Source organism: Alexandromys fortis, unplaced genomic scaffold, assembly GCF_014885135.2.
Source record: "Alexandromys fortis isolate MF-2015 unplaced genomic scaffold, M_Fortis_MF-2015_v1.1 scaffold_197, whole genome shotgun sequence".
Classification (NCBI taxonomy): Eukaryota; Metazoa; Chordata; class Mammalia; order Rodentia; family Cricetidae; genus Alexandromys; species Alexandromys fortis.
This window is the reverse complement of record NW_026068072.1, coordinates 225,665-240,349: the sequence shown is the minus strand read 5'-3', so window position 1 is coordinate 240,349 and position 14,685 is coordinate 225,665. Positions and strand designations below refer to the sequence as shown.

At 43.5% G+C, this 14,685-nt stretch overlaps 1 protein-coding gene across 18 annotated transcripts in view; it reads right to left on the bottom strand.

The window, feature by feature from the left end:
- Git2 (GIT ArfGAP 2) overlaps positions 1–14,685 on the bottom strand; it is a 45,128-nt gene that overhangs the window by 25,718 nt on the left and 4,725 nt on the right. For all 18 annotated transcript variants that reach the window (XR_007588552.1, XR_007588554.1, XR_007588551.1 and 15 more), the window contains exons 3-7: positions 13,222–13,334; positions 12,604–12,709; positions 10,829–10,915; positions 10,584–10,714; positions 7,613–7,707 (exon numbers count right to left, since the gene is read on the bottom strand). Coding sequence is in view for 13 of the 18 variants with exons in the window: in XM_050121166.1 (XP_049977123.1) it covers positions 7,613–7,707; positions 10,584–10,714; positions 10,829–10,915; positions 12,604–12,709; positions 13,222–13,334 (532 nt within the window). In the remaining 5 variants the exon portion in view is untranslated. The remainder of the gene's footprint in view (positions 1–7,612; positions 7,708–10,583; positions 10,715–10,828; positions 10,916–12,603; positions 12,710–13,221; positions 13,335–14,685) is intronic.

Below are 14,685 nucleotides of genomic sequence, written 5' to 3'. Positions count from 1 at the left end.
TGTTTTATATTCTGAACAGCAAGCACATGTCTGCAATTACAGCACAGCAGTAGCTAAGGCAGAGAGACGCACCTGAGCTACACAGCAAGACTGCGTCTCCTAAAGACAAACACTCTCTCACTGTTGTCCTCAGCAATGTGCGAAACTTACAGTTGCTCCATATTTTCCCCCAAATTATACTACTAGTTCTGGGGCAGCATCACACTGTGGTTTTAATTTGCATTTCTGTAATGGCTAATGATGCAAATCTTCATGCGCTTGGTTTTTTTGTTTGTTTGTTTTGTGTTTGTGTTTAGCTATTTATACACTGTCTTCAGGTTTTGTTTCTCTCTTTCATCTCTTTGAGATGGTCTTGATCGCCAGGGCGCAGGAAATGGCCCACAGCCCAGGGAGATTGCTCAGCAGGTAAAACCTCTAGCTGTAGAAGTCTGACACCTCAAGCCTCAGCTGTGGTGGCAAACACACACACACATGCATGCACATATGCAGGGAGGTGGGAGATGGAGACAGGAGACTGTCTCAAAGCGCCTGAGCCAGCTAGCTGGAGTATAGTGCACAGACAAGAAAGCTTCAAGCTCAACAAAGAGGAGAGAACTGAATTCAGAACACTGGCCCAGGTGTACACATACTCTTGCACATACATGGGCATGGTACTGCTTGTCTATAATCCTAGCCCTTAGGAGGATGATCAGAGTTCAAGGTCATCCTTGAACACACAGCAAATTAGAGACCTGCCTAATTTAATGAAATTGGTTAATTTTTTTTTTAATTTATTTTTATTGTGTATCCATGTTTTCTTGGCATACCACAAGGGTGGCTTGTGGCCACAGAGCTCAAAAGGTCAACAGGTTTCCTGGAATTGGAGTTGTAAGCAGTTATGAGCCGACACATGGGTGCTGGGGATGGAACCCAGGCCCTCTGCAAGAGTAGCAAATACTCAGCCATTTCTCTATCACTCCCACCCTGGCCTGTTTTCAGACAGAAAAGAGTGTAGTCCTGGCTGGCCTGGAACTCATGAGTCCCTCCTGCTTCGGTCTCCCACATGCTGAGATTAAAGGTGTGCACCACTACACAGACTACTCGAGAGCTTGTTTTCAAAAACATAATAAAAATAAATGATTCTTCTAAGAAAAGATGACTACATTCTTTGACTCAGTCTTAACCAGCACTGCTGGCTCCTCTTGCGTGCAGTCAGGCATGCAGATTCCTTAAAGCAGGACTATGTGTGAAGAGTATGGCAAGAACCTATCTGTGCCTAGCCCAGTTGTCATCAGAGAAACTTCCACCAGCTGATGGGAGCAGATGCAGAGACCCACAGCCAAACAATAGGCAGAGAGAGCGCCCAAACTGGAGATCTCCATTGGTCCTTCCCCTTGGAGCTTGGGGAATCCTTCAGAAGAGGGGGAGAACTGTAGAAGCCAGAGGGGTTAAGGACACCAGGAAAACATGGCCCACAGAATCAACTAAGCAGGGTGCATAGGGGCTCACAGAGACCAAAGTGAGGATCATGGAGCCTGTACTGATCTGCGCTACGTTCTCTGCATGTGTGTTATGGTTGCTAGCTTGGTGTTCTGTGGAATTCCTAAAAGTGGGGGTGTCTCAGACTCTTTTGCCTGCTCTTAAACTTTTTCCTCCTATTGGGTTGCCCCACCTAGCCCAGATAGGAGGATCTGTGCCTAGTCTTATTGTATGTATCTTGTTATCCCATGTTGACTTGATATCCTGGGAAGCCTGTTCCTTTCTGAGGGAAACAGAGGAGGAGCGGATCCGCGGGAGAGGAAAGGCTGGGGTGGGGGGAGGCGCTGGGAAGAGTGGAGAGAGGGGAAACTGCAGTCAGGATGTTTTGTGGAATAGAATTATGTTTATGTTGCAGAATATTACTTTAACTATGTAAAGATGTATTGCTTTGCCTGCCTAAGGCACCTGATTGGTCTAATAAAAAGCTGAATGGTCAAGAGTAGGCAGTAGAGGGATAGGGAGGGCTGGTGAGCAGAGAGAATAAGTAGGAGAAGGACTCTAGGATGGGGAAAGAGAGAAAGCAAAGAAATGGAGGGAAATGGAGGGAGAGGCCTGGGGCCAGCCAGCCCACTCAGAATGACACACAGAATGAAAGGTAAAAAGCCCTGAAGCAAAATGCAGATGAAGAGAAACAGGTTGATTTACGTTCTAAGAGTCAGTAAGACAAGCATAAGGTAAGGCTGAGCATTCATAATTAATAATATTTCCATGTCATGATTTGGGAGCTGGCTGGCGGTCTAAGAAAGTCTGCTACAAGGATGGACTGTATGAGAGAGAAAAAAAGGAAAAAAACTTGATCCTCAGCCTCCCACTGCTGGTGCTGCTGGTCTGTTGTGCCCAGCACTGCTCAGGTTGACCTTTAATTTTTAAGTGTCCTTGATGCACATTCTTACTGAAAATGTGATTTCCAAACCCAGCAGTGTTGGTGTACACCTTTAATCCCAGCACTCAGGAGGCGGAGACAGGCGGATCTCTAAGAGTTCCAGGCCATCCTGGTCTACAGAGTGAGTTCCAGAATAGCCAGGGCTACACGGAAAAACCCTGTCTTGAAAAACCAAAACAAACAAACAAACAAACAAACAAAAAAAAAAACGGAAAGAAAATGTGATCTCCAAATACTTCCTTTCAATATCTGCTAGTTAAGAGTGAAAAGTTATTTCACTCTTAGTTCTTTTGGTTTTGAGACCAGGTGTGCTGGTGTATACCTTAATCCAGAACTAGAGGGGCCAAGCAAAGACGAAGAGGCCTATGTAACTCTGATGTCAGCCTAGTACTGGACTTAGATAAGCTCAAAAAACCAAGTGAGCAAGCGAGCGAGGTGAGTGCTTCTGACAAAACCCAAATTATTAATCGAACAAAACAAAATCTAGGAACTTTGAACCAGGATCACGAGACTCTCCTTAGCCTACAGCTTTAGGTCCTTTACCTGGATCTCCAGCCTAGATTCTACTGCTGTGAAGCTTGGTGAACGTTCACTTCCCTGCACACAGAGCGCAGTTGCTCCTATAGGCAATACCACATACACTCACACTAAAGAATAAAGGAGATATGATTCGGAGCTGCTGATTTTGTTCTGTAATCTTCCTATACTCTTAGTTTTAGAAATTTTCTTGTAGGTTCCTTGGGATTTTCCACATAAATATTATCTCACTTGAGCGGGGAAAGTTTTATTTCTTCCTTTTTCAGTTTCTATAGGAGGTAGGGTGTCTGGACTTTCACTGAGTAGGCGTGGTGAGAACAGACACTGGCCTCAGTAGAGCAGTTGGTTCTCTGGGCAATCATGACCAGTTAAACAAGCTCCATCTGTTTCTGGTTTGCTAATTTTTTTTTCTAAATTATGAATGGATGTTGAATTTGGCCAAATGCCACTGACTACTGCATAAGTTTTGCCTTGTAGTCTATTAATGCCCTGATTTTCTCTTTTAAAAAGATTTTTGAGTGTATGAGTGCTTCGTCTGTGAGTGTGTATGGGTACCATGTGGGTACCTGTGTGCCCGAGGTCAGAAGACAGTGTCAAATGCCATGAAAATGAAATCACTGAAGGATGCAAGCAACTTGAGGGTGCTGGGACCTGAACCTGGGTCCCCTTAACCACTAAGCCACCTTTTCAGTTACATTAACTGTTCCAGTGGCTATGTTGTATTTTTTTTTTCTTTTTACACATTTCTAGATTTACTGTGCTAAAATTTGCCAAGGATTCTTGTCTCTGTTCATTGGGACCCTCCCATACCCCATTCTTTCCTTTTGCTAGGTTTGGTGTCTCACTAATCCACTAACATGTACTGAGGAGTCTTGCTCTTCTTCCTCTCTTTCCTGACGAGTTTTATTCTTTTTTATGTGTGAGTCTTTTGCCTGAATACATCGATACCACTTCTGTGCCTGGGGCCCATGGAAGCCAGAAGAGGATGTGGACTCCTTCGGAACTGGAATTACACATGGTAAGAGGATGGAAAGAAGGCCTGGCTTGGTGGTTAAGAGAACTGGCTATTCTTTCAGAGGACTGGGGTTCAATTCCTAGTACCCCACATGGCAGTTGACAACTGTCTGTAACTCCAGTTCTAGGGTATCTAATACCAATGCACATAAAACAAAGTTAAATACATTATTAAACAAAACAAAATACCACTTGGTTGTTAGCTGCCAAATGGGTGCTGGGAAAGAACCCCCGTCCTCTGCAAGAGTGGCCAGTGCTCTTAACTTGTGAGCTTAACTGCTGAGCCATCTCTCCAGCCCTTTTCCTATCTTTTGAACCTGGGATATATGTTGAGGTATAAATTCAAATTCTTGAACAATCCAGATTTTCAGGGTTGGAAACTCAGTCAAGTATTAGAATGTTTGCCTAGCATGCATGAAACCTGATGCCCTGGGTTTGGTCCCTAGCACTGCAAAAAGGGAATAGGGAGGAAATGTGTGTAAGTGTATACGAATATACATTTAAGAATAGATATTTATATTCTTTTTCTCAGATGGATTTTGGTAGTCTGTGGCTTTTTAAGAATGAGTATATTTTATCTAAGCTGTCATATTTTTCTGCAAAGTTGTAATATCTTCCTGTTGTTGCTTTCTAGTGCTTGGCAATCAAGCCCAGAGCTTTGTACCTAGAACTATGCCAAGCCACAGCTTCGGCGCCTACTTTTCATTAGCTGTTACTAATGGTGTTATTAAGATCCTTTTTTTTAATAGGCCTCTATCCACTTTCTTGATTTCTATGAAGCATATCCGCCATGGTAATGTTTGGTTTCCGTGTTTTCTGCATCTGTCCTGTGCTGGGTTAGCCGTGCACATGTTCATCTCTAGCTCCTCTGTGAGAAGCCTAACTTTAGAGCTACCTTCTCAAATCCAAGTATTTAATGCAAAAAAGCCTCCTATAAACACTGTTTAAATATATCCATGAATATCTTTCCCCACCCCACCCTCTCACTTTCTAATTATGAGACAGGGTTTTACTATGCAGTTCTGGCTGGCTTTGGATTTACAGGTGCCCATGTGCAGGGATTAACAGCATGCACCACCAGGCCCATCCAATCCTACAAATTTTGACATTTTTATTTTTATTTAGTTGGAAGTACTTTTGAGTCAGGCATGGCAGTATATACCTGTGATTCCAGCACTTGGGACAGGACTGTGGTGACTGTGAGGTTAACCTGGGCTACAGCATACTACTGTTTTAAAACAACTATCCAACTCCATATATAACTTCAAAAGCAGTATGTGGAGTCTACAGTAAGGCCCTTCCTCTTAGGTCCACCGGTTCAATACTCTGCTTGCATTGTACATGTGGACATGCATGTAAAAGTCAGAGGACAATTTCTAGGATTAGTTCTCTCCTTCTGCCAGGTGGGTCTGGGGGCTTGAACTCATGATGTCCAGTGCCTCTGCCTGCTAAGCCCCCTCTCTCTCCGTTCTCCTGACACGTATGTGACTTGGAGCGCTGTATCTTCTTGGCATAAGTGCGCCCTTCTGTCATTGTCTCATGTCCCCTCGATCTTTGCTATTTTTCTTTGTTCCGAGGTCTACTCTGACCCTCTCAGATCACATCTGCTTCATTCAGGGTGGGAAGCCCACAGACAGCCTGAGGTCGGCACAGCTCCAAAGTCTGCATGGACAACTGCTCTATGTACTTAGAAATGTTCCTTTCCCACTTCAGACAAAATGTAGGAATGCTACTGTATTTCTTTCACCCTTTCTCATTCCTGCTGCGACTGCCCAATACACACACACAGAGCGATGTACACTGCATGATAGTCATTACTGCCAGCTGCCACGCACATCTGCAGCCGGGTTCCTCTGCTACTGTGCACTTCCTGATGCACTCCTTATCCTGAGTGAATGGCCTCAAGACCCTTCTCCAGCGCCGCTGTTAGAGAAATGGAGTATCTGATTTTTCTTCATCTTGCAATGTGTTTAACTTTTCTTCATGCGAAAGGTAAGGCTTTACTAGCTATGGGCCCCCAGGCAGACAACTCTTTTCTTTCGTCACTTTAACAATAGCATTTAATTTCCTTTCATCTCCATGACTTCTGAGGAGCATCAGGGCAACAATAGGATGCTCAGAAAGTTTGGCACTTCAGATTTCTACATCAGAAATCTACAGCAAAATATTCCAAAATAGATTTTTTTAAGAAAAATCTGAAATCTATACCATTTCTGGTACTAGGCATTTCAGATAAAGGATATTCAACTTTGCTGTGTGAAATACTGTTCTGGATGTTTTTGAAGTACTTTCTCCCAGGTTTCTTTTGCATTCACCTTCTTTGAAGTTGGAGTTTCATGAATCTTTTTTTTTTTTTTTTTTTTTGTCTTTTGTCTTTTAAGGCAGGGTTTCTCTGTGTAACAGTCCAGTCCAGATTGTCCTGAAACTTGCTTTGTAGACCAGGCTGGCTTCAAACTCAGAGACCCACTTGCTCTGCCTCCTGAGTTCTGAGATTAAAAGTATGCACCACTGCCCGGCATGAGTCTCAGAAATCTTTACATCTTTTCAGACTACCCAGAGATAGCGAAGTCATGGATCTTGTAGAACCTACAGCCATCACTTTACTAAACCAGCATAAACCCTAACTATGTTCTCAATATTTGTCCTTGTACCCACAGATAAGTGTAGTCCTCATCCCTCAAGGAAACTTTTCTCTGAAACAAATAGAGACCACTGCAGAAAAACACAGTCAATCACAGACACAGTTGTAGAGCCCAGTCCCAACAGATACTCTACATTACAACTTTTGCATCTAAGGCTGAGGGATCATTATGGAAGAGGGAGAAGAAAAGTGATCAGAATCTGAGGACCTAGGAGTTTGCTGTCAGACTGTATCTCCTAGAAATGTCAGAAGCTACACCCATAGAGTCTCACCAACATGGCTGCCTGAATGTGACCCAACAAGGACGGCACAAACAAACCCGCTAAGATGGAAGAGAAAGCTTAGGAGGCTCAGTCCCTCACAGAGACTGATAAGAAACTAGACTGCTGAGAGCAGAAGAAACAGTCTTCCTCATGGAAGCACACCAATGATAACCAATGCTAAATGGCCAACCAGGAAAATATACATAGGAGTAACATAATACAAACTGGGAAGGTTATAGCCATGTACTTAGGAATATACAGACACACACACACACCACACACACACACATACCACACACACACACACACACACCCCACACGCATACAACAACAATTAAAGAAAAAAAAGGCCATGAATTCAAAGGAGAGCGAGGTGGCGGATATATGGGAGCATCTGGAGGGAAGAAAGGGAAGGGAGAGATGATGTAATTATGTCAAAAAATTATTTAAAAATAGTTTAAGACCGGCTGAAGGTATACAGCAAAGTCCCAGGTCACATGGGATACATCGTGAGACCCTATTTAAAAGCAAAAGAAAACAAAAATAAAAATTCTGCAGCTATGTTATCCTTTCAAATAGAAACCCTTATGGCAATCTTCCTGAGGACTTTTTTTTTTTTTTTTTTTTTGTTTTTGAGACAGGGTTTCTCTGTAGCTTTGGGGCCTGTCCTGGAACTAGCTCCAGAGCAAGTCATAAAAATGTTGTCCTGACCTGTTTTCCAGAGTAAAGGTGCAGCAAGGCTGTCCTCTCTCTCACCTGGTTTCCTGCCGCAGAGGTAGAAGGCCAGTCTGTCAGTCAGCTCGTACTGTATTTCCACGAGGCGCTCAGCCAGCTCATGGTGCCCTCCTTGCCTACCAAGAGAACAAAGCACCATTGACACAGCTCAGTTCACTGGCGTTGAGTCAGAAGAGCACAAGACTGTTCTGAGACACCTGAGCAGCTTACCAAACACAACTATCTGATCACTTTCAGTGCCTCCTCCCAGAGCCAGAGCCCCACCAGGCGACCCTTTTCCCTTTACAATGTAAAGACACATGAGAGGGATAATTTCATTTAATGAGGTGAGAAAATCAACTTAATAAATAGGTTTCCAAAAGTCAACTCGAGTGTTCCCAGAAACACTCAGCCTTGGGGGATGGCCCCAGGCTGATGTTCGGAAGAAGGTCCTTCCTCCATACAATCTTGATGCCTGTAGTCAGCTGCCGGATCAGAGCCTAGAAGTTAAGAATCACTTCAAGGGTTTCAAGGCAGACTAACCTGATGCAGAACCCATCCCTACAGCTACTTCTGCCTTTGTATCTGCCATTTCTACAACAGGAAACAGTGTTTGCCTGTCTTTATTCCTAAAACATTTAACCTGCCTGGAATCCTTTTAGCATGTAAGTAACTGTTACACTGAGACTATTACACACAAAGCTCATGAGAGACTCCAAAGTGAAAAAATGTTTACTGTGGATTCTGTTATCATCAAAGATGAAATCTAGCTCCAGCCAGTTTCTCTCTCCACATACTTCCTGACCTACTACACACATCTGAACCTAACAGATGCCTTGTTTTCTCAGTAGGTGACATGGTCCTGGTATGGGCGGAGCACCTGGCGGAGCTTTTCAGTGCTGGCTGAAATGAAGCAGCAAGGTCCAGCCTCAGAGCTGAGGAAACACTGCGTGCCTCTCACCACTCCTGACACTTGGCTTCTCCAGCCCATCTCCATGGTGATGAACATACTCTGTCCATCCCTACTCTTGACTCTGCCTTTCTTCTCTCAAGGATGCTTTATTTCCTCCTTCATAGGTCCATATCCCACCTACTCCTCAAAAGACCACTGAAGAAATTTCCTAATCACTGGGGCCACAATGAAGAAACTTTACATATGCTCATTTTCTGTATGGGTCAGTGTGGTGTGTATATGAAATGTATGTTTGCCCCCGTGTGTGGGCCCATATGTGTGCAAGCACATATACATGGAGGTTTGAAGTCTATATCAGGAATCTTCCTTGAATGCTTTCCACCTCACCATTGAGGCAGAGTCTTGACTGAACCCAAAACTTGATGATACAGCTAGTCTTGCCAATCAGCTAGCCACAGGGACCCCCATCTGCCTTCTACTGCTGGAATACAAGAGGGCTCCATGCTCAGCCAGCACACGCACGAGGCATCTGGGTGAGTACTGGGGGTATGAACTCTGGCCTTCATGCTTGCACAGCAAGAGCTTTAATTGGTGGCCCTCTCCATAGTTCCTTACATATGCTTTTTAAACTTTATTACCTATTTCATGGGGTGTGTGTGTGTGGCTCAGGGGACAACTTTTGGTAGTGGGTTCTAGCCTTCCATCTTACTGAGGCAGAGTCTCTGGCTTTTGTCATGCTGCACACATCAGGACTGCTGGCTTACAAGCTTTATGACTCCTCTCTCTGCCTCCCATCTTGCTGTAGTTGCTGGGATTACAGACATGTGAACACTACGGCCGGCTTTTCATGTAGGTTTTGGGGACTACACTCAGATTTTCAGGGCTGTGTGACAGGGCTTTTACCTGTCAAATGTCAAGCCATGTGCACTTTTAAAGACCAACTGTCAGCAGTAAATGGTAGTTAATACCCGTAATCATAGCATAGGCAGAAATACTTATATCTGTGAATTTAAGGCCAGCCTGGGTTAAAGAGTCAGACCCTGTCTCAAAAAGTAAAACAAAACAAAACAAAACAAAATGGGGCTAATTGTCCATTTTGTCGACAATTCCTATGTAATTTTGCCTAATTCCTTCAGCATTTACTAATCATCTCTTCCGGAGATGTCAAGTTAGGTTCCTGGGACAGATTTTTGTCATTTCCCCTGTTTACTTCTTTGTGAACAAGGTGTTTCATAGTTGGTAAATCTGGAAAAAGAAGGAAAGACATCCATCTTCTATCACCCAGACCTGCAGGTTTAAATAGACTCATTGAACCCCAGGAAGTTCCTTCTTGCCCCTGCATTTCAGTTGTAGCAGGGCATGGTGTCATGCCTGTAGTCCCAGATACTAGAGGCACATAGTAAGAAGTTTGTCTAAGTTCAGAAGTTCAAGATCTGCCCGGGCAACATAGTGAGTATCTGCTTCAAAACAAAACCACAACAGGAAAAATTTAAAGACGCATTTAAAACTTGAAGAGTGGGTTTTGTATTTGACCCCAACTCCAGCGCTCCAGCCTTGTGCCATGTTTCTAGCCCTATTTCGTTCCTCGTGCTTACAGGCAAGCATGTCACTCATTGAGCCATTTCTCCAGTCTTCACTCTAATTCTTTTATTTAATTTTTAAAATTAAGATTTATTTATTTTTATGTGCATGTAAGTGCATTTCATGTGTGCCTGGTACCCTTGGAGGCCAGAAGAGGGTGTTGGAATCCACAGAACTGGAGTTATGGATGAGGGACTATGTGGTGCTGGAATCTGAACCCTGAACCCTAGTCCTCTGCAAGAGTAGCTGTTGATCTCAACCACTGAGTAAACTCTCCAGCCAGCCCGACTCTCAATTCTTGATACCTGTTTTGTATGCTATGGCTTGAACACTACTTTGTTACAAAGACTGGAAGTTAAGTACACCAGTTTATGATTCTAGATTGCCTCGTCTTGCCTGTCTCAGCTGATGCTGAAATGCCTTCTTCCATAAAATAATATAAACCTCTAAGGGCGCTGAACACAAGTCAGATACAATTCAGTCACTCAGCAAGGAATCATACTCAGCACACACCCTCACCTTGCATAATCAACAGGAGTCTTTCCACTAGAATCTTGTGTGCCTGGGTCAGCTCCATATACTGCCAATAATTCAGCCTGTAAAATCTGTCCTGCTTTGGAGGCGACATGGAGTGGAGTGCTGCCTTTTTCCTAAGAATTATTAATAAAAGTAAACACAAAAAAAGAAAAGAAAACTAAGTAAACAGCCTATTCAAATACAACTCAGTTTCAATCTATTATCTGAACCAATTGACGTTTCCGTACAGGATGAAAGAAGTTGGCTTGGGCTCCTAGAGATAGCAGTCTCAGACAGGTCTCAAGGTTCCCTGTTCTCACACTTGAATGGAGTTGCTGAAAAACAAACACAGAAAGAGTAGGTGTAAAAGTGTTAGGAGTGATGTGCTGGAGCAGCTGGTGACACATTTTAATGCACTCTCTATTAGTAACAGATCTTTATTTGGCTCAGGAAAACGGGGAGTCTCTGCTGTTCACAATGGCTGTAGGCTGCAGGTGAGTCTTGCCCATTTTACCCACAAGGAACTAGAACTGCGAAGCCCAGTCTGCCCAGATGCAGGGCTTGCCAGGTAGGGTCCAACTATAACCCAAGTGGGAAGCACTTGAAAAGGAGGCTCTGCTATTGAGTGGAATGGATTTCAAGGCCTACTGCCTTCCAACTGTGTGATCTGAGGAGAACTCTGGGCAGCAGAACCTGAGTATCTTGGTGCCATCTGCCAATGGGGTTATTGTGAGGAATCAGTGATACAGAAAATGCTTCAAAACTCAGACACGGCTACACTAGTGATTATTAGCTGCTGATCCCAGCTGCCTTACACCACCCACTGTCAATGTGAGTTGCCCACCTCTCCATACAATGCTCCCACAAGCTGTTCTTGGTGGGAAATACTGACACTGTACTATGTTAATTCCTTATTATGACAGAAAGGCTTTTAAACAAGTAGAGAACAAGCCGCTTTCTTTCAAGTTTAATCTAGAACTGTTCCAAATGTAGTAACAGGCACCACAGTAACAGAGAAACCAATGTAGTCAGTTTTTTTTTAATTCTTTAATTGTATGTATGTACATACATATGTATGTTTGTGTGTGTGTGTATGTGTGTGTGTGTGTGTATGCACATTGAGTACAGGTACCCAGAGATGCCAGAAGAGGGTGTCAGATACCCTGGAGTTAGAGCTACAGGTGGTTGTGAATCATCTGATATGGGTAGTCGTCGTCATCACACACTTTCATACAAGGTCTTACTATGTAGTTCTGGCTGGCCTCGAACTCACTATAGACCAGGTCAGCCTTGAATTCCCAGCTATCTCCCAGCCTCTGCCTCCCAAAAGCCAGGGAGTAAAGGTACATGCCACCAGACTTGGCTATATTTTTTATTTGGTAAAAAAGGAGAGAAACTGTTTAAAACTTATTAATGAGTAGGAAAATTATATCTATGTCTATGTAAAAATTAGTACTGTGGATTGCACAATGTTGTTGAGTGAGCATCTAGCTCAAAGCACTGCTCTGAAACTCAAGATGAACATTTCTACAGCATCTCAGAACCGCCAAGGCCCAGGGAAAGTGCCCGTTCGCCAGCCAACAGCCCTGCACGCAGGAGCTCTACTCACTTCTCAAGCTCTACCTCCTCTCCTTGCCATTCTAATCTTTTAGAAACAAGCATCCTGAAAACATCCTAGGCCCTTTTAGAAATGGTTATTCACTCCTTTGAAATGGCTTTTATTTCCAAATAGGGAACTTACAAATTATATATGTGAAAACTGTACTGAAAAACACAAATTAATTACTTAATTAAAAACCTTACAAAAAGAGGAAAACTGCTGCTTCTGAGACATTTACTTTCCTTTGTCTAGAATGTCTAGGAGGAGGACTAACCGCTTCAGAGAAAAAAGAAGACTGCATTAGAAAGCCGCCGGAACTTTAACTGTATAAAGAGACTGGTCTCTCCCTCCTGGTACTACCACAAGTAAGGCAGCCACTGTCTCAGTGGGCTCCCCAGGGACTTTCGGAAAGAGTGCACCTACCTTACTAAGATCTTTGGCAGTCACACTGTCATCGTCACGGCAGGGCAATCGGTGGACAAACGCTAACATCTGATATTTGGCTCTGATGAATTCTGCTTTATTGGGGCTGGTTTGAAAACAAAAAAGAAAACAGTTCACTTGCAGTTCAGACACATTTCTCACTCTTTGTACTGTAAGAAGAGGAAGTGACCAAACCCCCCACTTGAGAATACATTTCAGCAGTGCTGAAGACCTTATCTGAAAACATGTTACAGAACGCCACTTTTTGTAGCGTCTTTCTTCCCTTTCTAACTTCCTTCACAACGGACGGAGCCTCAGGAGGAAGCAGCAGTTAGTCCTGTGTTAATAGGTGAGGCACTGGGCAGAACACTGCTGCAGGGAGCCAGATTTCTGGTCTGAATGCCACTAGTTCTGATCACAACTAGTCACCAAGCCCTGGTCTCCGACTGGAGAAATCATTTTGTTCAGTTGGGTAACTAGGCAAGCAATGGCCCCGTACCTCACTCTGCCTTTCTAACAGCAAATGCCCCAGGCGCAAGGCTGATCATAATAGCCACATTCTTCCAGCAGGGCCACTTGTTGTGAAGAAATAGAAATAGTCAGAAACATTGCACTCACTGCACTTTATCCTGTGGATTAGCTTTCCGTCTTCCACTCATAATAGACGCGGGGTCCAGCAAAGAATGCTCCCATATAGAATTAGCACCATTGTTATACAAAGTCTCAACCATCTGAAACCAAGCAGTATGAGATATTTATTTTATTTCCTCAAATATTCCAAAAGAATCAGTGGAAAAAATGGAAAAATAATGCTCTGTTAAAAACACTACCACGTCTATGTAGCGCTCATTGCTGTCTCTGATTGTGGAGTGAGACTGAGGAACTTGAGGGAGGTAGGATTCCACTCTGCTTGTAGGATAGTCTGTACGTACTTACATTACAAACTGAAGGAGAAGTGACTGACTCTTTAGGATGGCATTTGCCTGCCTGAACAAATAATATTTACCCACGTACACACTATTCACTTGATATCTCTCATTAAATACACCTATTTAAAATTTTTATTAATCATGTTAGTTTTCTTATGCATACTTAAATAACACAATAAACAAATGTTTGAATGTTCTTTCTTTCTCTCATGTTCCATTGTGAGTCATGTCCCACCCTTCAAAATCTGATGCCTTAGTGTCAGCCCTAGTTTCTCCTCACCTCTGTACCGTGTAAACTCTAAAACTGTAAACAAAAACAGACCTGGGAGTAGCACACTCCTTTCACGTGAGAATGGCCCCTTGGGAATTTCTAAGTACAACTTTTTTGTTTGGTTGTTTTGTTTTTTTGGAGACAGGGTTTCTCTGTGTAGCCCTGGCTGTCTTGAAACTCACCTCCTGAGTGCTGGGATTAAAGGCATGCATCACCACTGCCTAGCTTAAGTAGAATGTCTTAACGAACATCTCAACTTCATTACCAAACAGGACTCCCAGGAAGGTCTGTCTGCTTGTGCAGCTCATGGGCATCTCTTACCAGTAACCCAAAACACTTGCTTTGGTACCTTGGTTCATACAAGCTTAAGGAGCACGGTGTGCAGCTGTTGCAGATTTAGTGAGATGTGGATTAAGACAAATATCAGGGAAAGCCTACTTCTGTACACTGTGCAAATGTCCCAGCGGAAAACTCTACCTACAATGCATGCCCCAAGTTTCAGAAGAACTGAAGAATGTGTACCTCAAATAAAAGTACAAGGAACATGACATTGGATCTCAAATAAGACAAAGACCGCCTCCGACAAGCGTTAGGCATGCAATCAAAACATGCTCACTTAGTCTCTGCCTGGCAGTGAGGGCTTTAAAAATACCTCAGATGCTGAAGCGATTTCTGAGGAAACCGAGTCTACACTTCTATCAAAGCAGGAAAAAATGGTCTACAAATGTGAGCAGGTACTCAGGGATTGCAAGTTAATGAAAAGCTTCTCAGCAGTGGCTTTTAGGATCATTCATCACAGTCTACAGGAAAGAGAAACCTTTTAAAGATAACTGCTACGGCCTAGAGGGGTGGCTCAGTGTTCGAAACAAGCACTTGTGGTTC